This window comes from Pelobates fuscus, chromosome 1 (genome assembly GCF_036172605.1).
Source record: "Pelobates fuscus isolate aPelFus1 chromosome 1, aPelFus1.pri, whole genome shotgun sequence".
Classification (NCBI taxonomy): domain Eukaryota; kingdom Metazoa; phylum Chordata; class Amphibia; order Anura; family Pelobatidae; genus Pelobates; species Pelobates fuscus.
In genome coordinates this window covers 47082883-47110670 of record NC_086317.1, presented here as the reverse complement: position 1 = coordinate 47110670, position 27788 = coordinate 47082883, and the positions used below count along the sequence as shown (strand labels likewise).

Genomic DNA, 27788 nt, shown 5'->3' with positions numbered 1-27788 from the left:
ATTCAATTCAATTAATCTCTACGATGAGATGCTTATTGGCAAGGGCTGTGTTTGACTTTGCTGGCTCTGCCCCTGATCTGCTTCCTTGACAGTCTCAACCAATCCTATGGAGAAGCATTGTGGTTGGCTCAGACCAATACTTCTGATGATGTCAGCAGACAGCAGGCAGGTCAGAGGCAGCCAGGGGGAAAGCCAGCAGCTGCAGACTTGAATACAAGTAAGATTTTATTATATTTAGAGAGGCAAGGGAGACCAGGGGGGCTAAAAGGTGGTTTTAACACTATAGGGCCAGGAATACATGTTTGTGTTTCTGACCCTATAGTGTTCCTGTAAGGTAAATTAGTGCCTTCTCTGGAGTTAGTAAGACATTAATAAAATACTCAAGCTGGTTTATTATGATTAATTGCATTTGGTATAGATATATTTAGGGTTTTATAGCACAGATTATTACAATCATCATACTATTTTATGTCAGAGACATTCAGTATTTTTGAGGACATTTGCTTTTTTATGTATTTGCATTATATATTCTTGAGGCATAAAAGCACATTTATGGCTTCTTAAATAGTTCTTCAAATGTTTTCATTTAAGATATGTTTATTTATTTTTAAATATGCACTTCAGGTGACTGAAAAATGCCTTTAGAATTGTATTTCACTATTATTTACTTTGTACATTATATTTCAAATTACCATGCACACGGCTTCCAAGTATCCTGAAGCTAAAGTCTTAGTAAGCATCAAATAACAAAGGACATGACTCAGGTAGGTGATGCATTAAACATCCTTTTTGAGTTAATAAAACAGGCTGTTGGTAAAACTACGGCCTTGACTTCTCTAAAGCCATATAACTAGGACAAGTCATTAGTTTTACAATGTGATGCATCTTTAAAATATCTTGCAGCTACACAAATACAGAAAAACATCCCTTAGCATTTGAAAGTCAAGCACTTGCAATCACTGAAAGTATGTCAAATTGAATAGATGCTTCTAGCCAAGTTATCTGAGATAAATTTATTTCACTAGAATATACATGGGAAGTGTTGAGAGATACCCGTAAAATGTTATGCCAATGGCTGTGCTTACAAAGAAATCTATGCTTATATTACCAAAGGAGTTAAACTTCAACATTCTGAAGCTATGTAAGTATTTGAACGAAATGCCTGTCACTGCATCGACTTGCATATTGCAAACACACTAAGAAGAGTTTATCTCCCTAATATAAATAAGTTATATAATAGGGACCATAAATATGTATGAATGCGTCCATGCTATAAAGGGCAGGTAAATGGAAAGCAGATAGAAAGTGGCTTGGTAATACATAAAAAAATATTGTTAAATCCCTGGCTGATAAAATGGAACACCAGTGTAAAAACTATGGCATTGATATTTCATGACTATAACAATTTTTAAACTAATTTTATCACCAGAATAAATGTTTTATTTTAGTTTTACATTATCTACTCCAGCTGCACTTAACACTAACTATACTATGGAGTTTATTAATAACTAGATATATAGGCAGTTACAATGTTGCTGATGATGTTTACAATGTACTAGTGCTAAGGGTTGTTTAATATTCTAGCAGTTAGTCACCTGAAATTGTCCTTACATAAATAAATGTAAATCATATTTTACTCAGAAAAATATGTTTTATCTGGAAATTCATCACGGAGAATGGGTAACTGCTTACAACGTACAGATAACCTGTGGTCTTCCTAAAGGACCAGAGTCAAAATGACCAACCACTGATGTGGACTTCTACAGTATTACTTTCTCTAATTCCAAGAAAAGGCAGGAATTCTAAATAACTATTTCTCCTCCGTATATATTAAAGAAGAACCCATGGCAATAGATGTGCAAATGATTGCTACTAAAAACTTGCAGAATAATTGTAATTGGTTAACTCAAGACAATGTGCTGCAGCAACTAAAGAAAGTTAATATAAACAAAGCTCCAGGGCCTGACGGTATCCATCCACGTGTACTTAAGGAACTAAGTGTAGAAATAAGTGAACCTCTGTTTTTAATCTTTCAAGATTCTTTTCTTTCAGGAAGTGTTCCGGAGGATTGGAGGAAGGCAGATGTGGTTCCTATATTCAAAAAGGGTTCAAAATCCTTGCCTGGAAATTATAGACCTGTGAGCTTAACTTCTGTGGCTGGTAAAATATTTGAAAGGTTATTAAGGGATAATATTCAAGAATTCCTTGAGAAGAATATGGTTATCAGCAAAAATCAGCACGGTTTTATGAAGCACAGGTCATGTCAAACTAACTTGATTGCGTTCTACGAAGAAGTAAGTAGAAGTATAGATCAGGGTGTTGCAGTGGATGTGATCTATTTGGATTTTGCCAAGGCATTTGATACAGTTCCACACAAAAGATTAGTGTTCAAACTCAAGGAAATCGGTCTCGATGAAAAGGCTTGTTCTTGGGTAGAACATTGGCTTAAAAACAGAATACAAAGAGTTGTCGTTAATGGTAAATTTTCAAGCTGGACAGAGGTGGCAAGTGGTGTCCCTCAGGGGTCTGTTCTGGGACCCCTTCTATTTAACATTTTTATAAATGATCTTGAAGACAGCATTGAAAGTCATGTTTCAGTGTTTGCAGATGACACAAAACTTTGTAAAATAATACAATGTGAGCAAGATATTACTTTGCTGCAGAAGGATTTAGATAGACTGGAGGACTGGGCACTCAAATGGCAGATGAAATTTAATGTTGAAAAATGCAAAGTTATGCACTTCGGCGTAAAGAATACACAAGCAACGTATACCCTTAATGGAAGCGAATTAGGGATAACAACACACGAAAAGGACTTGGGAATTGTTATAGACAACAAACTATGCAACAATGTGCAATGTCAATCAGCAGTGGCCAAGGCCAGTAAGGTATTGTCATGCATGAAAAAGGGCATTCATTCTCGGGACGAGAATATCATTTTGCCTCTCTATAAATCACTGGTAAGACCACATATTGAATATGCTGTGCAATTTTGGGCACCTGTTCTAAAGAAGGATATCATGGCACTAGAAAAAGTGCAGAGGCGGGCTACAAAATTAATAAAAGGAATGGAACATATCAGCTATGAAGAAAGGTTAACAAATTTAAACCTATTTAGTTTAGAAAAACGTCGCCTGAGAGGGGATATGATAACATTATACAAATATATTCGGGGCCAATACAAACCATTGTGTGGAAATCTATTCACAAACCGGACTTTACATAGGACACGAGGCCATGCGTTTAGACTGGAAGAAAGAAGATTTCGTCTAAGGCAAAGGAAAGGTTTTTTTACTGTAAGAACAATCAGGATGTGGAATTCTCTGCCTGAAGAAGTGGTTTTATCAGAGTCCATACAGATGTTCAAACAGCTACTAGATGCATACTTGCAAAGACAGAATATTCAAGGATATAATCTTTCAATGTAGGGTAATAACTGCTTGATTCAAGGATAAATCTGACTGCCATTCTGGGGTCAATAAGGAATTTTTTGTCCTAGCTTGTTGCAAAATTGTGCTTCAAACTGGGGTTTTTTTTTTTGTTTTTTTTTTTTCTTCTCTTTTGGATCAACAGCAAAAAACAGGTGTGAGGAAGGCTGAACTTGATGGACGCAAGTCTCTTTTCAGCTATCTAACTATGTAACTATGTAATTGACAATCAGTAGTTTTGGCCAGAGAAACACTGAATATTCATGCAGGAAGGCCCGCATGACCAGCTAAATTCAGAATCGTGAGTACTGGATGCAGTCATTGCAAGGAATTCCCTCTTGACGTGAGGAAGGATAATGGCTGTCTAGACTGACACTCAACTTTCTGGCTGGAAACTCTAACAAGTGATTTTATAGAAATAGGAAAAACAAAAAATAAAATTCAAAATAAATCTCCACAGTTCTATCTATGTAAGAGCACGTGATTGTTAAAACATAACTTTTATTACTTCAGCAAAATAGGTAATATAAACACTTGAACACAGATAATTAAAATAAACCTCATATACAAATAAAGTAATTGTTAACAAGATAGTTTCCACTGAAGAGGGCAACACAATGATATACCTCTGATGAGCTGACTGGCAAAACGCATGCATCAGGGGTCTGGTAGCTTTCAATCTACCGAAAGATGTCAGCTTGCTATTGCCGCATACCTAATCACGGAAACAGACATCTCGGCTACCACTAGCGATACTCTATCAAGTTTCCACTGATATTTATTTTGCCTCTGATTTATAGAGGCTTGGGCATTAAGAGACGACTGAATCATTTGATATTAATCATTACCGCAGTGTAATATATATTCAGCAATTATAGCTTGGTTAATTCTCAAATAATCTTTGTTGGTGATTCGTTTTCTGAGTATTGGGCAAGGTGGGATATTAGTGAGAGGATAAAATTTGGGTAAGGGGTGCTCTCGAAGGCACTTTAGGTTGGACTATATATCCAGATCAGGACTACCTATACTCTCTCCCTTCCCTTAACTCTCTAGTGCCTTGTTGTTACAATTTAGCAGTTTTTAGTAACATACAGTTTGAAGGCATACATATTGAGAGTGTTTTACACCCATTCTTGTACATTAATGCTTTACTACTATTTCCTCACTTAGTACTATAACCACATCTGGTACTAATTGTGGATAAAAGCATTGTGTTGCCCTCTTAAGTGGAAACTACCTTGTTAACAATTACTTTATTTGTATATGAGGTTTATTTTAATTATCTGTGTTCAGGTGTATATATTACCTATTTTACTAAAGTAATAAAAGTTAAGTTTTAACAATCATGTGCTCTCACATAGATAGAACTTTGGAAATTTAATTTGAATTTTATTTTTAGTTTTTCCTATTTGAATTAACCATTTAGGGGTTACCCCCCATATTTTCATAAATCTCCTAGTACCTATTATTACTCTTTTGTTACTGCATTGGCTCCTCTTTTTCTTTTCTTTTTGTATCTAAGACATTTTATAGGTTTTAGGTGTATGGGCACAGCAACATGTTTGTCATGAAATAAAAAACAAATTGGCAGAATGTTGGCTGTTTCGCTGTTCAGCTTGGATGAATTTCATTAGCAAAAAAACATTCAGGAAAACTTCCAAAAGCCAAAAACACAAGAAAAAGTCACCCTGTAATGATAATGTGCAGCAGTGAAAAAACAGACACAATATTACCTGGCATAATGGCTATGCGATATCAGTCATTTCTGCAATGCCAATTCCTTGAGAGAACTTAGTTTTATAATGATTGATTGCATTGCTTTTACTTTTGTTATCTCATATTGGAAGGAAAATACAGTGGGCAATTGACTCCACTCTGAGGAGAAAAAAGCTTTCCCACACATCCAGTACCACCTTTTACTATAATACTTTTAGAAATTTAGAATTTTAATTTGTAGGCACTTGTGTCTGCAGAGATAGCAGGAATAGCCACACAGCAGGACTTTTCAGCTGCAGGGTTAAAACTAGGGAGACCTGGCACCCAGTCCACTTCGTTGAGCTGAAGTGGTCTGGGTGCCTATAATGATGCCTTCAAAAACTGTGATTCCAAGTTGATGTTAAAGAGACGCTGTAGGCTCTGTATCTTCTTCATCTAATTAAACAGTTTTTAGATTCTGAATTCCTAAGGGGCCATCATTTTATTCAACATTAAAGTTTTAATGTTTTATGTTTTAATGCAAATGAGATTCCTCAGCAGCCCATCCTTGCTGTGACTACACTGTCCCTTTTGGTGGCAGTGGCTAGCAGTAACTGTAAACACTAGTCTCCCACAACAGACACAGGCTTCCACTCAAAGATTGTGTGAGATTAACTTTTTTTTTGGGGGGGGGGGGGGGGGGAGGGGTATTTGGACCAAATTGCTATTTTTATAAAAAAAAATCTCCAACTTTATTGTTAGTTTCATCTCATTCACTCTGATTTTTTTGTATGCATTTGTTTTTCATTGAAATGGCTATATGAAGGATAAATGTTGCATGCTTGCCCCATTCAGCTGAACACACCTGAATTCGACTGCAAATTATTTTCCTCCCTTTTTAATTTGACTGTAATATTGTTTCACTGTACTTCCTAAAGCTCTGCAAATATGTCTCATGAGCACAGTGTTTCTATGGTAACTAGGGCACTCAGTATCTTATTTGAGAATAACTTTTAAAGCTTCTGCAAGCATAGTGAAATCTATATCTCAGGTGAAATCACTGACGTGAAGTTTATTCACTAACTTAGATTTGGACCTACTAGAAAGCCAACTTGCAGGACAGAGGTCAGCATAGCTCATCTTGAAGAAGAGTCACAATATGGTCATTGCTATCTAACTTTTGTTAATCAAATTTCCCAAAAGTAACCCACTGCACACTGCTAATACATTTTTTTTAACAACCTTTCTATAAAGCTTATATTTTAACATGGTGATATCTAGTAATCAAATGGTAAATAACTATCATTCCTGGTAATATATTTATTAAAACTGAAATGAATAACATTGATTATTTTACTACAATGGCCTCTGTCAAGTGGTACAATGTATTAAGCAGTAAGTGAACAGTTAGTTTTAGAATTTCATGTGATGGAAGCAGGAAAATTGGGTAAGTAAAGAGATCTGAGTCACTTTGACAAGGGTCAAACAGTGATGGCTAAACGACTGTGTCAGAGCACTTGCAAAATGACAAGTCTTGTGACGTGTTCCTTGTATGCACATGGGGAGTGATGGCTAGCCCAACTGGTCTGATCACACAGAAGTGATACTGTAGCTCAAATTGCGGAAAAACTTAATGCTGGCCATGATAGAAAGGTGTCAGAATAGATGTCAATGCATCGCTGCATATGGAGCTGCGTAGCCACAGACCAGACAAAGTGCCCATGAAGGCCCCTGTCCCCCACCAAAAGCACCTTTAATGGGGATGGGAGGGTCAGAACTGGACCATAGAGCAATGTCTGATGAGGTCTGATGAGTCCCATTATTTTTTAGATCAGTTGGAAGATGACTGCATGTCATCTACCTGGGGAAGAGATGGCGGCAGGATACACTGTGGGAAGAAGGCAGGCTGGTTGAGGCAGTATTATGCTCTGGGCAATGTTTTACTGAGAAACCTTTGGTCCTGACATTCATGTGAGTGTTACTTTGACATGTACCACTGACCCCTTTATGAAAATAGTGTTTTCTGATGGCAGTGCCCTCATTCAGCACGATAATTTATCCTGCAAAAATTGCTGAGTGGTTTGAGGAGCATACCAAAGAGTTAAAGGTATTGCCTTGGCCTCCAAATTCCCCAGATGTCTATCTGATTGAGCATCTGTGGGATGTGCTGGAACAACAAATCTGATCCATGCAACAAATCTCCACCTTGCAACTTGCAGAACTTAGGATCTGCTGCTATTGTCTTAGTGCAAGATACCACAGGACACGTTCAGTGGTCTTGTGCAGTCCATGCCTTGATGTATCTGAGCTGTTATGGCAGCAATATTAGACAGGTGGTTTATGTACACATACACATATATAAATAAATAATTAGCTCCTTAACCCCTTCAGGACCGGCCTGTTTTTGCGATGTTTGTACGTTAAGGACCAGAGCAGTTTTAACACTTTTGTGGTGTTTGTGTTTAGCTGTAATTTTCCGCTCTCTCATTTACGGTTCCCATACAAGTTATATATTGTTTTTTTCAAGACAAGAAGGGCTTTCTTTACATACCAGTATTTATATTATGTCATATATTGTATTTAAAAAAAATAATGAAATATGGTGAAAAATAAAAAAAAAACATGTTTTTGGACTTTTACTTGAAAAATCTTTTACTTATCTACAAAAGCTAATGAAAAAAACTGCTAAATAGATTCAAAATTTTGTCCCGAGTTTAAAAACACCCAGTGTTTACATGCTTTATTGCTTTTTTTTGCAAGTTATAGGCCTATAAATACAAGTAGGAAATTGCTGTTTCAATATATATATATTTTAAATGTATCAATAGTGACATTGTTACACCGTTATCTGTCATAAATCCCCGAAACACACCTAACATGTACATATTTTTTAAAGTAGACAACCCAGGGTATTTACAATGGGGTATGTCCAGTCTTTTTTAGTAGCCACCTAGTCACAAACACTGGCCAAAGTTAGCATTTATATTTGTTTGTGTGTTAAAAATGCAAAAACCGCTAACTTTGGCCGGTGTTTGTGACTAAGTGGCTACTAAAAAAGGCTGAACATACCCCATTTGCAATACCTTGGGTTGTCTTCTTTTGTAAATGGTATGCCATCATGGGGCTAATTCTCATTCCTTGGCTACCATACGCTGTCAAAGGCAACCTAACCAATCTGACAAATTTCAATAAAAAAAATCAAGCCTTATATTTGACCCTGTAACTTTCACAAACACTATAAAACCTCTACATGTGGGGTACTGTTATACTCAGGAGACTTCGCTGAACACAAATATTAGTGTATCAGAACAGTAAAATATATCACAGCAATAATATCCTCAGTGAAAGAGCTGTTTGTGTGTGAAAAATGCAAAAAACTTCACTTTCACTGACAATATCATCGCTGTGATATGTTTTACTGTTTTGAAACACTAATATTTGTGTTCAGCGAAGTCTCCCGAGTAAAACAGTACCCCCATGTACAGGATTTAGGGTGTCATAGAAAGTTACAGGGTTAAGCACAGTGCTAGCAAATTAAATTATCTGGACTTTTGGCCTGGGTTGGCAGGCAGGTCCCTCAAATTGCAATCATTAAAATTACTTAATTAGGTAAAAATATTACATAAATATGCACGTAGAATTTTAATATATATACATATTTATATATTTGACGTCTACGTGTATATTTATGAAATTAATAATGTAATTTTGTATGTGGACATATGTATATTTCGTATTATTTTTATTTATTTATTTATACATAGATATATATATCATTACATTCTAAGTGTATTTTGATATAAATATATATATATCAATATCAAAATACTGTTAGAATAAAATTGAATATATATATATAATTTTTTTTTAATTATTAAAAATTATTTTTATTTTTTGTTATTTATTTTTATTAACATATTATTTGTATTTTATAATAATATATATATACCATATATATAGTTATTATATATATTGTATATATTCGTGTGTAATTTAAATATAAGTGTATTTTTATATTAATATACGTATATATAAATATAAAAATACACTTAGTGTGACATTATATATATGATACATATACATATATTATATATATAGATATAATACATGTATATATATCATATATATACACATATTATAATTTTTTTTACACTGATTGTTTTTTTTTTTAACTTTATTTTATGATTTTACACTTGCAGGGAGACTGCCTGTCAGCACAGACAGTCCCCCTGCAGGCAGATACAAAGACCCCTATTGCGGTCATGTGATCGAGTGATCACATGGCCGTGGGGTCCTGATCTGCCGAGGGGGGACTGCCCGGGCAGACAGGCAGTCCCCCTGGACCGGGAGGAGAGCTGATCGCCGCCGTGGGACCGACGGCGATCAGGTAAGTAGCCCAAAACCGTTATGACGGTTCAGGACCGTCAGCGGTCCAAACGCACGTTTTACCGCTGACGGTCCTGAACCGTCAGCGGTCCTGAAGGGGTTAAATCAGTGTGGAATTGTAGCGGCATGGATGCACTAACTACTTTTATTCCCTTTTGTTCGGCTGTCCGTACACCCCCCATTCATTTACCGACCACCCCTGGCTGTTAACCACAAATTGCTCATTAGTACAAGTGCTCCAAGAAATGGCGGCCTTTTTTCCTCCCGAACACAGGCAGGTAGGTATCCCCGCGAACACCCAGGAAACTAGTACCGCTGCCTATCCAACTTCCCGAACAGTTATGAGAACAGTGTTCAGAAGGCATGAACTACTCCAGCAGCCAGGGGGAGCATTTATCAGTGTTCGTGTGAGAACCCACAAAAGATCACCAGTTGTTGCTATGTTTTCTATGGAACTGTTTTGGGGCATCACCTCGTGTCCGACCGGTCAAAACTTCATTAAAATGGTGTTCCCGAACCACCAAAGGGATCTGAGCGCTATTTCGACAAAGTGGATGCTCAAATCCACGCTATTCAGTCATATGACTTTCGTGGGGTTCCTATATTATAAAAAAAACAAAATTATGAAAGTTTTAAAATTTTATATGTTTTCATGTATTTGAGAGATAATTGAGTTATAGTTTTCTCACTCAATTATCTGTCAGAAACAGAGGATCCTGGAAGGGAAACCCTTGTAATGTTGATATGGAGACCCCATGTTGGGGACCAGTGCTTAAAAACTGTGTGTGGCCAAAATAAACTCAGTTGACTCCCAGTACTATGTGTCGTCTAGTTGCTGGGGAAAAGGGTCTTTCAGCAACGAGAAAGGAATAGCGGAGATACCTATGCTTGGTATTGGAGTTCTGCTAAAAGCATATCAGTCTTGCTTAAGAAGAGTTAATGTGATGTGAAAATGGTCAAAAACACTCAAATTCAACTTCCAATTCAATATTTCAATCCATTCATTGTTCCAAAGTGTGCACCATAATACGTGAACTCCATAATACAGAATACCTAAACTAAAATGCAAATATTTTTTTCCAAATAATTGTAAATAAAAAAAACCCAACACATTTTGAATTACGTTCCTATTACTAGTTAAACTAATGCAGCATTTGATGGGATTTCACTAACATATGATTCATTTATATATATATATTTTCTCCCTCTTCACCTGTTCTCAATCTCTATTCTCTCCTGGTCCTTAAAAACATTACAATTACATTAACAAATGTTCAACTCAAATGTCCTTATTGTAATTATTTAATTGTAACCATATGACATTGATTAGGCAGGCATCATAATTCAGTAGCTTTTAGTTGAGTTTTCTTTTTTTTTTTTTATCACATGAAGGATAAGTTTCTCTTTGGAGGAAATACAATGTTGCACTGAGTATGACCAATTGATCTTATGCAGCGTGTACATTTTACCACTTTAACAAATACCCTTTTCCGTGAATCGAGCAATATGTTTTCATGTCCCCGTGAAATTCGATTTAGGAGAGCAGTAAATGGATTTATAATATGATAAATTACATTGCAATCACTAGAGTGAATATAAGAGTTGGCAGTGATTTTATATATATATATTCTTTTTGTTATTTTATTATTTTTAGCTGACTAGGAAAACTGTCGATGAGAAAATCGAAGCATTAAAACCAATACCTGTCTTCACTCATTTAAAAGAGAGGCATACAAATCTTTAATTTATAGTGATCTGTAATGTTTAATGTAAGTGTTATCAGATAAGAAGCCCATATATGTATCCATTAAAGGAACACTGCAACTTATTGGGGCATTTCTTTTATTATTTTAGATGTAGGACCTCACTCTATTTCTCTAAATAAAGAAGTAGCTTATCTCTATTTCAGAAGTCCGGCTGTCTTCTGACCACAGTTCTTCTCTGTTCCCGGAAAAATCGAGAAGTATTGGGAAACACAATGCATGCGCGGCACCTACCCCAACAAGCCAGCAATAAAGATACATTGAAGCCAACATTTTTTCTATGAGAAGCTACTGCTTCTGCTTGAAGCCAATGATCAAATAGACTAAGGAAGGCAACACTCCTAGTGGTCTGCTGGAGAACCAGGAGATGTTTCCAAGTGGTTTATAAAAGTCTTGCCAGAGTACCACAAATCAGATCCAGTCGAGCTAATTATTGCACAAAAATAATTTCTCTGAGCAGTACAATTCATAGTAGATTAGGATGCAATGTACTCTATTTACTTATCTGAACAAACTGCATTATAATATGCATTAATGATCCAACTGTTTTAGCTCTGCCATGAGCTACATTTGTTGGTGTACACATTTAGAATTCATAACAAACATCAGATTTATTCAAACTTAGTTACCATAATTCTATTCCTTCTTTGAATATACCTCATCTTCTCAGATATTACATAGGTGACTGAAAAGCACATCTATACATTTGAAGTTTTTTTTTTATGTCTCATTTGAACTTAAACAATCAGTACATTTTTGGTACAAATGCACTCGAGTATAATTTCTCTCTCACATGTAAAAAAAAAAAAAAAGATTTTAACTGAAATGAGAGCAGTTTTTAACTTTAACAATGGCATTTAACTAACAAACTTCTAAAAAAAAAACATCAACTTTCAAGCCAATGGGTGTCAGAATATGAAGTAAAAATATCCTGAAGAAACTAAGTTTTCTGATAGGGTTGATGATTTTGAAGAACACCTAATACATTTGCTAACATTATCTTTGTAGTATTGCAGTCTAAAGAGCTGAAAAACGTGGATTCTGAAGTCATAGCTATTATAGATCCTCTCAATGTAAGTGCAAACTTTAAACTGGTAGATTGGCCTATTCAGTGTTGCAGCTGGTTTACAACACAAAAATGTGAAACAATCACAAAACATTAAATACATTACATATGTCCAATGCATAATAACATTTAAAAAATGCTAAGGTACCCACAATGGTAAATATGAGTCTATGTTGGAGAAGAATCTCTTCTGGCAGGAAATTTCGTCTGATACCACATGTGTATAAAATGGTGCATATTTCAAAACAGAAAATTTTGAGCAGGAACGTTACAATTCTTAAGGTTTCCGCTCTACTTTACACTGCGCTTCAATCATAATAAAATTGGTCTATTTGACTTACTCTTTTCATAGATTGTGATGGGAACAGTACATTATTTTGTGAGGAATTCCACATCTGAATTCCTTTTCTTCATCTTCCTTTTCTTTTACAAGTTTCATAAGTTTTGGCGGAAACCCTTATTGTAGTATTATTTTATCAGAACGGTAGTCAATGCATATAATTCACTGTTTTGACAGATTTAGTAATGTTCTGTTTCATTGTTCAGGAAATGTTAGCAAAGATTAAATGGCTCAAACAGTAATTTGCTTTAAAAATGTTTTAACTATAAAAATAAAAATACAACTGTCAGTAGTTCTTACCACATATGTTGTTTTGTTCATCAGAAGCATCTGGGCAATCAGACGCACCATCACAAAATAGCTCTTTATGTACACAGGTCGCAAAATCAGCACACATCTTTTCAAAACTTTGACACTGCACTGTAACAAAACACAACAAATAAACTATCTATGGAATAATAATACAAAAACTATGGTCTATTCTTCGGTTTGAAGAAAGAATTGGATTTTTACTAATACAGAAAACAATAGCAGTTATTACAGAGGCCAGTGGATCAAAATAATACATACAAATAATATTTGTACAATGTGACTAATGACAAAACATTGAAAGCTTAGCACAAGTCTATAAGCATCTTCATTATGTAATCTTCCTGCCAATAGACTAGAATGCATTGACTTATGTTTTGTGTGGTGTTTTTTCTTTTATTCTTTTCAGTATTCATGATTAGTTTATGTATTTTAGTAGAAGACTGACATGTTTTTGACATACTTTTATAGCTGAAAATCTTAAATGAACAGTTCATAATGCCAGAATGTTATTTTTACAAGGTAATTACTCACAGATGTCTGCAAGCAATACGTACATGTTGTATATTGTATATTTTGTTTCTGCACTTTTTTTTGTTTGTGTTTCCAGTCTGTAACGTTCTAATAAAGTTTTTTGATGAGCTGGAAATAAACTGAATGTTGAATTTTCAGATTTTCTGCATGGTACCCAGACACTATTTATTTTGTTGTTCTATTCATTTTTAACACATGGCAAGATATTGATATCTCATATAGAAAAGTAATTTAAATAAAATGAAGTTGCATGTGTAGCTTACACATATCCAGGTTGAATTAATATTTTCACTTCAGCTCAATCAAATCTATAACACAGCACGTTTGTATAATTCTCCTTTCCCAACTATAACCCATTATGTTACACATGCAAAAATTAAAAAAAATAATGTCAAGTAATAGTGGTGATGGTTGTTTATTTGAAAACATACAGCAGTTACATAGAAAGTAGTTCAATGTGTCTTTAACACCCTTTGTTGTGGCTTTAATAAACATTGTCCACTAAGATTCTAATATCAAATAATGCAACCAATATAGAATCACTTAGATAAGGCTGTTTGGAATTCTCTTGTGTGTCATAATGGTGCAGGACCTCCAGGAACTAAAAACATGACTGACATTTCTGCTTATTAAAAAAAGGAGATCAGTTATAGTCCGTAGGCTCTTCTGAATTGTCTAGAGCTCTCTTTTAGTTACAGCCATCCCTGCAAGCATAAAAAATGTGATACTTATTGTGTTACACCTGCCACTTCATTTCTTCCTTGTGTAATAAGCAGGCAACATTCCATTGCTCAACCTGCCTTTAGCTACACTTATACCAGATGAGTCATCTGTGAAATGAGAGATTTGGGATCCCCTGACTACCCAGAGTAAATGATAACATAGTGTCAAAGGTAAATTGTTCTGTTTATATACAGTGAGCAAACATGCCCACAATAAATATATCAGAATAAGAATATATTGTATATATACATTAGCAAAAATATATAAATGGTTAACATGGGTTAGATTTTTTAAAACACTATATTAAATAAATAAAATTGGAGTCAGGGCAACGTGCTAAATTTGAACTAATCAGAATTATACTATAGTTTTTTTTTTTTTTTTGAGTGATTGCAAAATATATAATATGTTGACTCAAAACAAACCCTTCTTTTTCTTCATAAATACAACCCATGGTTTATTCCAAGTTCTGACTCGTATCAGTGTAAACTAACACCAATAACAAAACACAATTCCTAATCAGACCAGATGGAACCAAACAAATGCAGAAATGCATGGTCATGAAGGTGCATTAATGAGTTTAACTGACGAAGCCCAATGAAAATTGCTAAGAATGTGACATTTACAAACGTTGTATGTGGCAATCAATACCACTCAAACACATGCAATTCACCATATTATTTTAAAGCCAAATGTGTAGAAATAGTCTGCTTGCTTCCATCTTGGGAATTAGTTGTAATTTAGGGTGAAATACCAGTATAAGGCTTGTATCACACTATACCCAGCAGGATCAGTCAAAGTGACTTTGTAAGTACAATTGATGATTTTAAATTAAAACCCAGTGCCAACAGAGGTGTAATGAAAATAACATGCGATATGATGTATTTTTTTCAAATAAACAATGGGGCCAGGAAAAAACTCACACACAACAGGAAATGCTCAGTGTCATGACAATGTAATGCCTCGGAACGTGCAATTAAATGTGCTAATTGTGTAAAGTCTTTTTTTCTAATTGCATTTTTGATAAGAATGGTAATATTTTCTACATTACAATCAGCTGAACAAGGTACACAGAACTAGTCTCAATCTCAGAGTGAAGTTATATCATAAGGATGTGATAGATGCTACAGGATGCATCTGGAACTTATGTGGATACATTGCTGTACAAACACTCAGGACCAGGGCACATGTGTACGAATGCTAGGAATGCTTAATAAGTAGTTAATGTTTTTTGTGATGTATAGATTTTCTAATAGGTAATTAATTGCTGCAGTAGGGGTGTAACCCTTTCATTTCCTCTGTATGTATGAACTGCATCATCTGTGATATATAAACTTTGTTAAGCTGTAAAGAGGGGGCTCAGCTTTTTACAGACATGAGTCTGGTTAAGATTCACTTGAAACTTCATAAAAACATTCCATGACTGCAGAGTTGAATATGAAAAGAGTAACCTGCACTCACGCCTAGCTGTGAGAGAAGCTTAGAACTGAAACTATTTGTAAAAATCAACACAACCATAACTCAGTATTTCAAAACTGTCATTAAGGCCTCCAGAATGATCGCTGTTGGGCTGCCTGTGCTAATTCTGTCCAAGCTAGACATATAGCGAGTGCATGCTGCATTGACAACTTTGACCAATGTCTCTTGGAGATAAAGCTGAGCCTTAGCCACCCTTTCAGCAAGATGTTGCACATAGAAGGCTTATCAATAAACTCCAATCTTTGAGTTTGGATTCCAATATTGTTGAATGGGTAAGGCAGTGGCTGAGTGACAGGCAACAGAGGTTTGTAGTCAATGGAGTATGTTCGAATATATTCGTAGCATGGTCTTGTCACCAGTGGGGTACCTCAGGGATCTGTACTTGGACCCATTCTCTTTAATATTTTTATTAGTGATATTGCAGAAGGTCTTGATGGTAAGGTATGTATTTTGCTGATGGTTGATTATCCAGGAGGGACAAGCCAAATGGCATATGATTTAGGTAAACTAGAAAAATGATCAAAGTTGTGGCAGCTGACATTTAATGTGGATAAGTGCAAGATAATGCATCCTGGACGTAAAAACCCAAGGGCAGAGTACAGAATATTTGATAGAGTCCTAACCTCAACATCTGAGGAAAGGGACTTAGGGGTGATTATTTCTGATGACTTAAACATAGGCAGACAATGTAATAGAGCAACAGGAAATGCTAGCAGAATGCTTGGTTGTATAGGGAGAGGTATTAGCAGTAGAAAGAGGGAAGTGCTCATGCCATTGTACAGAACAATGGTGAGACCTCACTTGGAGTATTGTATGCAGTACTGGAGACTGTTTCTCCACAAGGATATTGATACTTTAGAGAGAGTTCACAGAACAGCTACTAAACAGGTTCATGGAGTGCAGGATAAAACTTACCAGGAAAGGTTAAAAGATCTTAACATGTATTGCTTGGAGGAAAGACGAGACAGGGAGGATATGATAGAAACATTTAAATACATAAAGGTAATCAACACAGTAAAGGAGGAGACCATATTTAAAAGAAGAAAAACTACCACAACAAGAGGACATAGTCTTAAATTAGAGGGGCAAAGGTTTAAAAATAATATCAGGAAGTATTACTTTACTGAGAGGGTAGTGGATGCATGGAATAGCCTTCCAGCTGAAGTGGTAGAGGTGAATACAGTGAAGGAGATTAAGCATACGTGGGATAGACATAAGGCTATCTTAGATATAAGAGACTTATGAAAGTATTTTAGAAAATTGGGCAGACTAGATGGGCCGAATGGTTCTTATCTGCCGTCACATTCTATGTTTCTATGTTTCTATGTATAGTATATACTGCTGAAGGAGGACATACTATTTTCCTCATAAACCTCTCCTGGACAGAGGTTAATGAGAAAAGATCAGATTCCATAGACCAGAATCAGAGGCTTCCGATAGGTGGAAGCTTTTTCTGGTGAGGACAATATCTCTGCTACTGATAATTGCTGTGCCAGTACAGCAACTGTAGGATCTTTAAAAAGTATTTGTTTATTTTGCATAAAGGTTTACTTATAAGATGCAGTACAAAGTTGGATGTGTTTTAATTGTTAAATATTGTTTCACTTGAAGATGGAAAGCAAACAATTAGTAATCAGCATCAGTAAAATAGGAGCCATCTGGATCAGTCTAGAGCATGGTCCCCAACCCAGTCCTCATGGACCACCAACAGTCTAGGTTTTTATAGAATCTTCATTTGAATAAAAAAAGGGAAATACCTAAATCCTGGACTGTTAGCGGTCCATGAGGACTGGGTTGGGGACCACTGATCTAGAGCACATTTTGTCATGTCCAATACTTAAACATCACATCAGATTTGTGAGCATGCATGTATGTATTTCATTGTCTGCATAGAGTCTGGTCAAGAAGTGGTCTTTCTGACCAAAAATTACCATAACATGGCTGCCTCCACAAATAAAGGCAAACCCGATTAGAGAGCATCAGTGACAGTTTTTTCTTCATGAAGCAAGAAGGGTATGAAACACACAAAATCGTGATGGAGAAGAAGGTGAATTTTTTTGGCACTTGTGTACCTGGCGTTCAGCAGCTGAATACCTTTACAACTGCTGAAGACGCCTGAATGACGAACACAGACCACCAATATATCCATAGATGGGGATTGTACTATCCAGGCGTGCATATCTGGAGCTGAGAATAAGCTCCAGAAAATTGTAAGTCCATTTTGTTTTATTTACCATTTTCATCTATATATAATATACTACACTATATTATGTTCTTTTCCTTTACTCCTCATACTGCCTCAGATTTGAGAAATACTACCACCAAGTGATGTTTCCCCCTGCATTTCCTTCTACACAAAGTCGGGATAGCTGCTTTCCGTGGGCCGTGTATTATGGAATAAAATATATTATATATTCCATAACTTCCACTTATGTTATGTAACTTAATGTAATTTCAATGTGGCAGCAAATATTTATTTCTGAAATATTGTTTGTTTGCTAAACAATCAATAATACTTTCTGACAGGCTATACGCAATTGACTACTGTATACCAGGCGGTGAAGCCATGTTTGCCCTATTATGTTTCGCAACCATGTATTAAATATGAAAGTGCTGAAAGATCCCCCACAACTGTAACTTTTAGCACAGAAAAACTTTGAAGAACACCTACAATGTTATCTATTGATGCATTAACAGAACATATCTGGCAAGACCAGCATGTGTTACAAAGTTTTACCAGTTAACCTTCTTTCAATCCTAGTAGGGTTTAAAATCTCTGAATGTTTCTTCATGATTAACAGATGATCTAATGAAGGAATGCAGATTTGTCAAAGTATAAAAATAAAATCAGTGGAATCTTTGCCTCACATAGGTGGCAGAGAACATGGATTAATTATTGGGCATGTCAATGGGTTTGGAGCAATGGTTTTGAATTACTTATTTAATTTCACTTATTTAAAGGGACTCTGTAGGCACCCAGACCACTTCAGCCCATTGAAGAGGTCTGGGTGCCAACTCCCATCACCCTTAACCTTCGCAAGTATAATTATTGCAGTTCTTGCAATAATTACCTTGAAGGGTTATGTCCTCCTCTAGTGGCTGTCTACGAGGGACTTCCGGGTGCTTAGACGACTTTTTCGTAAACTTTGCTGGATGTCCTCACACGATGCATAAGGACCTCCAGCATTGCCGGAATCCCCATAGAATAATGCTTTCCTATAGGGAGGTCTAATGTGTGCACGGCCATTGTCGCTCATGCTCATTAGGTCTCCCTGCCAGCGGACGTTGGTGGGAGAGGAGCATGGGTGGAGCCTGACCCAGTGCAGAGGGACATCATCACTGGATTCAGGTAAGTGTCTGAAGCTACATGGTATGGGGGTAGGAGGGAGAGTGGCACTCCAGGATTCTATTGTGCCAGGAAAATTGGTTTGTTTTTGTGGCACTAGACAATCCCTTTAATGAATGCAGGGCTGTATAGAGTCACAAATGTAAAATAAGCAGCACATTCCATAGTGACATAGGATCTCCAGAGGCCCTAGTGTGATCTTTAAAAAGTTGTAAATGTGGACAGCATAAACTCGGATGTGTGTAGCTGTCTTCTAATGCTCCTTAAAATAATCCAGTTTACATTTCCAATTCTTCCCTATCACAGCCCCTGCAACATCAAAAATCAATCTCAGGTAATGTGTCAATTAGGCATGTGCATGGGGAAAATTTTCGGTTTGGTTCGGCATTCAGAAATTCGGGACTTTCGCAATTCGGGACTGCGGCAATTCGGCACTTCAACACTTCGGAACTTCGGCATTTCGGAACTTCGGGACTTCGGCACTTTGCGACTTCTTTTGCAGCCGCTTAGTAGATAACTACCTAATTCCCACGGTATTAGGGAGTTATCTACCAAAAGGCTGAAAGACCTAAATTGGTCTTTCAGCCAAATTCATTAATACTAAGTAACAATTAGCCTGTGGCTGCTCACTGTAAAAAAAAAAATAGGATTTAAGTAACCAATCAGAGAGTTATGAGTCAAATTCCAAAGAACTTTCCCACGCTGTGTAAAATGACACAGAGCACTCTGATTGGTGGATTTCAAAGCACTCAATCAGAGTGCTGTGACAGGTAAATGTAGAGACTTACCTGTCAGTCTCTTCAATTACCTGTCAGAGCACTCTGATTAGATGGCTTAAACCCACCAATCAGAGTGCTCTGAGCCCAATTGCAGGGTGGGGGAAGGCTTTATAAGCCTTCCCCTGCCCTGCAGAGCTCAGTTTGCGCGGAGCCCGTGCCGGGTAAAGATAGATTATTATTTTTTGCGCTCGTTTTTTTTTTTTATTGCGCCGGTTATTATGGATTTTTTATTTGACCTTTTTTTTGGGCTGAAGGAAGAAAACATTGAATGGTAAGTTTTATTTTATTTACAGGTACTTAGATAAAGGTGCCCCCTCATTATTTTTAGGGTGAGGGAGGTAGGTAGGGGGTTAATTTTTTTTTTTGGGGGGGGGGTGTCTAGGGGTTTGGAGACCCCTATTTACCTGGGGGGAGGTAAAAAAAAATTTAAGGGCCCCACCCGCCGCTCAGGGGTGGGGGCCAGGGGGGAGGACCGGGCGAACCGCCATTGACTTCAATGGGCAGGTGAATTTTAAAACCCACAGGGACTCTTTCTGGCCACAATAGTGATGGAAACGTTGTTTCAAAGGGACTAACACCTGGACTGTGGCATGCCGGAGGGGGATCCATGGCAAAACTCCCATGGAAAATTACACAGTTGATGCAGAGTCTGGTTTTAATCCATAAAGGGCATAAATTACCTAACATTCCTAAATCACAATGGATATGGATTGACACCTCACATATGACATATTTACACCTTGACATATGGATTGACACCTGACCTCAGGGACCCTGATACACACTGACACAGAGCAGAATAGGGACTGTTCACCCTACATAGGGTCACTTGGCAGATATGGATTCACACCTATCCTAATGATCCCTGATACACACTGACACAGAGCAGAATAAGGACTGTTCCCCCTACATAGGGTCACTTGGTAAATATGGATTGACACCTATCCTAATGATCCCTGATAAACACTGACACAGAGCAGAATAGAGACTGTTCCCCCTACATAGGGTCACTTGGCAGATATGGATTGACACCTGTCCTCAGAGACTCTGATACACACTGACACAGAGCAGAATAGGGACTGTTCCCCCTACATAGGGTCACTTGGCAGGTATGGATTGACACCTATCCTAAGGATCCCTGATACACACTGACACAGAGCAGAATAGGGACTGTTCCCCATACATAGGGCCACTTGGCAGATATGGATTGACACCTATCCTAATGATCCCTGATACACACTGACACAGAGCAGAATAGGGACTGTTCCCCCTACATAGGGTCACTTGGCAGATATGGATTGACACCTGTCCTCAGGGAACACGATACACACTGACACAGAGCAGAATAGGGACTGTTCCCCTTACATAGGGTCACTTGGCAGAGATGGATTGACACCTATCCTAATGATCCCTGATACACACTGACACAGAGCAGAATAGGGACTGTTCCCCATACATAGGGCCACTTGGCAGATATGGATTGACACCTATCCTAATGATCCCTGATACACACTGACACAGAGCAGAATAGGGACTGTTCCCCCTACATAGGGTCACTTGGCAGATATGGATTGACACCTGTCCTCAGGAACACGATACACACTGACACAGAGCAGAATAGGGAGTGTTACCCCTACATTGGGGCACCTGGCAGATATGGATTGACACCTGTCCTCAGAGATCCTGATACACACTGACACAGAGCAGAATAGGGACTGTTCCCCCTACATAGGGTCACTTGGCAGATATGGATTGACACCTATCCAAATGATCCCTGATACACACTGGCACAGAGCATAATAGGGACTGTTCCACCTACATAGGGTCACTTGGCAGATATGGATTGACACCTGTCCTCAGAGACCCTGATACACACTGACACAGAGCAGAATAGGGACTGTTCCCCCTACATAGGGTCACTTGGCAGATATGGATTGACACCTATCCTAATGATCCCTGATACACACTGACACAGAGCAGAATAGGGACTGTTCCCCCTAAATAGGGTCACTTGGCAGATATTGATTTACAACTGTCCTCAGAGACCCTGAAACACACTCACACAGAGCAGAATAGGGACTGTTCCCCCTACATAGGGTCACTTGGCAGACATGGATTGACACCTGTCCTCAGAGACCCTGATACACACTGACACAGAGCAGAATAGGGACTGTTCCCCCTACATAGGGTCACTTGCAAGATATGGATTGACACCTATCCTAATGATCCCCGATACACACTGACACAGAGCAGAATATGGACTGTTCCCCCTACATAGGGTCACTTGGCAGATATGGATTGACACCTATCCTAATGATCCCTGATACACACTGACACAGAGCAGAATAGGGACTGTTCCCCCTAAATAGGGTCACTTGGCAGATATTGATTTACAACTGTCCTCAGAGACCCTGAAACACACTCACACAGAGCAGAATAGGGACTGTTCCCCCTACATAGGGTCACTTGGCAGACATGGATTGACACCTGTCCTCAGAGACCCTGATACACACTGACACAGAGCAGAATAGGGACTGTTCCCCCTACATAGGGTCACTTGCAAGATATGGATTGACACCTATCCTAATGATCCCCGATACACACTGACACAGAGCAGAATAGGGACTGTTCCCCCTACATAGGGTCACTTGGCAGATATGGATTGACACCTATCCTAATGATCCCTGATACACACTGACACAGAGCAGAATAGGGACTGTTCCCCCTAAATAGGGTCACTTGGCAGATATTGATTTACAACTGTCCTCAGAGACCCTGAAACACACTCACACAGAGCAGAATAGGGACTGTTCCCCCTACATAGGGTCACTTGGCAGACATGGATTGACACCTGTCCTCAGAGACCCTGATACACACTGACACACAGCAGAATAGGGACTGTTCCCCCTACATAGGGTCACTTGCAAGATATGGATTGACACCTATCCTAATGATCCCCGATACACACTGACACAGAGCAGAATAGGAACTGTTCCCCCTACATAGGGTCACTTGGCAGATATGGATTGACACCTATCCTAATGATCCCTGATACACACTGACACAGAGCAGAATAGGGACTGTTCCCCCTGCATAGGGTCACTTGGCAGATATGGATTGACACCTATCCTAATGATCCCTGATACACACTGACACAGAGCAGAATAGGGACTGTTCCCCCTACATAGGGTCACTTGGCAGACATGGATTGACACCTGTCCTCAGAGACCCTGATACACACTGACACAGAGCAGAATAGGGACTGTTCCCCCTACATAGGGTCACTTGCAAGATATGGATTGACACCTATCCTAATGATCCCCGATACACACTGACACAGAGCAGAATAGGAACTGTTCCCCCCACATAGGGTCACTTGGCAGATATGGATTGACACCTATCCTAATGATCCCTGATACACACTGACACAGAGCAGAATAGGGACTGTTCCCCCTGCATAGGGTCACTTGGCAGATATGGATTGACACCTATCCTAATGATCCCTGATACACACTGACACAGAGCAGAATAGGGACTGTTCCCCCTACATAGGGTCACTTGGCAGACATGGATTGAAACCTATCCTAATGATCCCTGATACACACTGACACAGAGCAGAATAGGGACTGTTCCCCCTACATAGGGTCACTTGGCAGATATGGATTGACATCTGTCCTCAGAGACCCTGATACACACTGACACAGAGCAGAATAGGGACTGTTCCCCCTACATAGGGTCACTTGGCAGACATGGATTGAAACCTATCCTAATGATCCCTGATACACACTGACACAGAGCAGAATAGGGACTGTTTCCCCTACATAGGTTCACTTGGCAGATATGGATTGACACCTGTCCTCAGGGACCCTGATACACACTGACACAGTGCAGAATAGGGACTAGTGTCACCATTTTTAGACCATCTCATCAGTCCTTTTTTAGTCGAATGTATCGCCCACTGTCAGTCCCTTCGGGATCCATCCATCATTCATCTTTATAAAGGTGAGGTAATCTAGACTTTTTTGACCTAGGCGACTTCTCTTCTCAGTGACAATACCTCCTGCTGCACTGAAGGTCCTTTCTGACAGGACACTTGAAGCGGGGCAGGCCAGAAGTTCTATCGCAAATTTGGATAGCTCAGGCCACAGGTCAAGCCTGCACACCCAGTAGTCAAGGGGTTCATCGCTCCTCAGAGTGTCAATATCTGCCGTTAAGGCGAGGTAGTCTGCTAACTGTCGATCGAGTCGTTCTCTGAGGGTGGATCCCGAAGGGCTGTGGCGATACGTAAGACTTAAAAAGCTCAGCATGTCCTCCATCAACAACACGTCTTTAAAGCGTCCTGTCCTTGCCGGCGTGGTCGTGGGAGGAGGAGGATGACTTTCACCTCTTCCCCTGTTAGATTCCCGTTGTGCTGTGACATCACCCTTATACGCTGTGTAAAGCATACTTTTTAATTTATTTTGCAAATGCTGCATCCTTTCCGACTTGTTGTAATTCGGTAACATTTCCGCCACTTTCTGCTTATACCGGGTGTCTAGTAGCGTGGACACCCAGTACAGGTCGTTCTCCTTCAGCCTTTTTATACGAGGGTCCCTCAACAGGCACGACAGCATGAAAGACCCCATTTGCACAAGGTTGGATGCCGAGCTACTCATTTCCCGATTCTCCTCCTCAGTGATCTCAATGAAGGTATGTTCTTCTCCCCAGCCACGTACAACACCACGGGTACCAGATAGGTGACAACGAGCACCCTGGGATGCCTGTTGTGGTTGATCTTCATCCTCCTCCTCAAAGCCACATTCCTCCTCTGACTCCTCTTCCTCACACTCCTCTTCCAGTGTTGCCGCAGGTCCAGCAAGCGATGCTGATAAGGCTGTTTCTGGTGGTGATGGTGACCACAACTCTTCCTCTTCCTCTTCACGCTCATCTACGGCCTGATCCAGCACTCTTCGCAGGGCATGCTCCAGGAAGAAAACAAATGGTATGATGTCGCTGATGGTGCCTTCGGTGCGACTGACTAGGTATGTCACCTCCTCAAAAGGACGCATGAGTCTACAGGCATTGCGCATGAGCATCCAGTAACGTGGCAAAAAAATTCCCAGCTCCCCAGAGGCTGTCCTAGCACCCCGGTCAAACAAATATTAATTAACAGCTTTTTCTTGTTGGAGAAGGCAGTCGAACATCAGGAGTGTTGAATTCCAACATGTCGGGCTGTCGCAAATCAAGCACCTCACTGGCATGTTGTTTCGCCACTGGATATCTGCAAAGTGCGCCATGGCTGTGTAGGAACGCCTGAAATGGCCACACACCTTCCTGGCCTGCTTCAGGACGTCCTGTAAGCCTGTGTACTTATGCACAAAGTGTTGTACGATCAGATTACACACATGTGCCATGCACGGCACATGTGTCAACTTGCCCAACTTCAATGCCGCCAACACATTTTTTCCGTTGTCACAAACCACTTTGCCGATATCCAGTTGCTGCGGAGTCAGCCACTTTTCCACCTGTGCGTTCAGGGCGGACAGGAGTGCTTGTCCGGTGTGACTCTCTGCTTTCAAGCAAGTCAAACCCAAGACGGCGTGACACTGCCGTATCCGGGATGTGGAATAGTACCTGGGGAGCTGGGGGGGTGCCGTTGATGTGGAGCAAAACGCAGCAGCAGAAGAGGACTCAGCCGAGGAGGTTATGGAAGAGGATGGAGTAGGAGGAGTAGAGGAGGTGGCAGCAGGCCTGCCTGCAAGTCGTGGCGGTGTCACCAACTCCTCTGCAGAGCCACGCATTCCATGCTTGGCAGCCGTCAGCAGGTTTACCCAATGCGCAGTGTAGGTGATATACCTGGCCTGACCATGCTTTGCAGACCAGGTATCAGTGGTCAGATGGACCCTTGCCCCAACACTGTGTGCCAGACATGCCATTACTTACTTTTGCACAATTGAGTACAGGTTGGGAATTGCCTTTTGTGCAAAGAAATTTCGTCCGGGTACCTTCCACTGCGGTATCCCAATAGCCACACATTTTTTGAACGCCTCAGACTCCACCAGCTTGTATGGTAAAAGCTGGCGGGCTAATAGTTCAGACAAGCCAGGTGTCAGACGCTGGGCAAGGGGGTGACTTTCTGACATTGGCTTCTTACGCTCAAACATGCCCTTGACAGACACCTGACTGTGGGCAGATGAGCGGGAACTGCTCAAGGCGAGAGACGGAGTGGCGGATGGTTGTGATCACAGCATGCGTTGATTGGCGTGCTGTCCGGCTGACCCCAGGTACCGATGCATGCTGTCTGACTGTGCCACTAGCTCCTTGCGATGACCTCCCCCTGCTTCACACTCATCTCCTCCTCCTCCTTTCTGTCTCCCCATCTGAACTTTCGCCCTGTTCTTTTTCTTGCCGAGCGGGCACCCACGTGACATCCATGGACGCATCGTCATCATCAACCGCTTCACTTATATCTGACAACTCAGCAAAGGAAGCAGCAGCGGGTACAACATCATCATCATCACACCATACGTCCATGTGTGTAATGATGCCTGCCTGAGACATATCCCTGTTATCTACATCCTCTGGCAATAACGGTTGCGCATTACTCATTTCTTCAAACGGATGTGTAAATAACTCCTCTGACATACCAAGTGAAGCGTCTGTGGTGCTAGTGTTGGTGGTGGCGGCAGGCGGGTGAGTGGTATCTTAAGAGGTGCCCTAAGCTAAGCTGGAGGAGAATGGTGCGTCAAGGTTCTGAGCGGAAGCTGTGGAAGATTGGGTGTCCTGTGTTAGCCAGTCAACTATGTCCTCAGAACTTTTCAAGTTCAGGGTACGTGGCCTCTGAAAACTGGGCATTATTCTAGGGCAATCACAGCACCACGACCATGATGGCCCCTGCGGGGTGGCCTGCCTCTGCCTGTAATTTTTTTTGGGATTAGTGGTACTATACGTGCAAGCTACTGTGAGACCAGATATGAGTGGCAATGTGCACTTGCAGGGGTTGGCAGAGTACACGCTGAAGGCCTGACACCCGCTTGAAGGACACTGACTGCTATTAGCTTACAGTGAAAAAAATTTTTCTTTTTAAAGGCACGCTATTGTGACACCAGATATGAGTGGCAAAGTACACTGGCAGAAGGCCGGACACACCCGCTTGAAGGACACTGACTGCTATTAGCTTACAGTGAAAAACTTTTTTTCTTTTTAAAGGCACGCTATTGTGACACCAGATATGAGTGGCAAAGTGCACTTGCAGAGGTTGGCAGAGTACACGCTGAAGGCCTGACACCCACTTTAAGGACACTGACTGCTATTAGCTTACAGTGAAAAAAGTTTTTTCGTTTTAAAGGCACGCTATAGTGACACCAGATATAAGTGGCAAAGTGCACTTGCAGAGGTTGGCAGAGTACACGCTGAAGGCCTGACACCCGCTTTAAGGACACTGACTGCTATTAGCTTACAGTGAAAATTGTTTTTTCTATTTAAAGGCACGCTATAGTGACACCAGATATAAGAGGCAAAGTGCACTGGCAGAGGTTGGCAGAGTACACGCTGAAGGCCTGACACCCAGATGCTTGCAGACAACTAACTGCTATTAGCTTACAGTGAAAAACTTTTTTCTTTTTAAAGGCACGCTATTGTGACACCAGATATGAGTGGCAAAATACAGTGGCAGAGGTTGTCAGAGTACACGCTGAAGGCCTGAAACCCAGATGCTTGCAGACAACTAACTGCTATTAACTTACAGTGACATTTTTTTTTTCTTTTTAAAGGCACGCTATTGAGACACCAGCTCTGAGTGGCAAAGTGCACTTGCAGAGGTTGGCAGAGTACACGCTGAAGGCCTGACACCCGCTTTAAGGACACTGACTGCTATTAGCTTACAGTGAAAACGTTTTTTCTTTTTAAAGGCACGCTATTGTGACACCAGATATGAGTGGCAAAGTACACTGGCAGAGGTT

The 27788-nt window shown here is 39.7% G+C and overlaps 1 protein-coding gene across 1 annotated transcript in view; it reads right to left on the bottom strand.

The window, feature by feature from the left end:
* The window catches only part of TMPRSS15 (transmembrane serine protease 15), a 332837-nt gene that overhangs the window by 244864 nt on the left and 60185 nt on the right, over window positions 1-27788 (bottom strand). The window contains exon 7 of the mRNA XM_063448381.1: window positions 12979-13098. Within this exon, the coding sequence (XP_063304451.1) occupies window positions 12979-13098 (120 nt within the window). The remainder of the gene's footprint in view (window positions 1-12978; window positions 13099-27788) is intronic.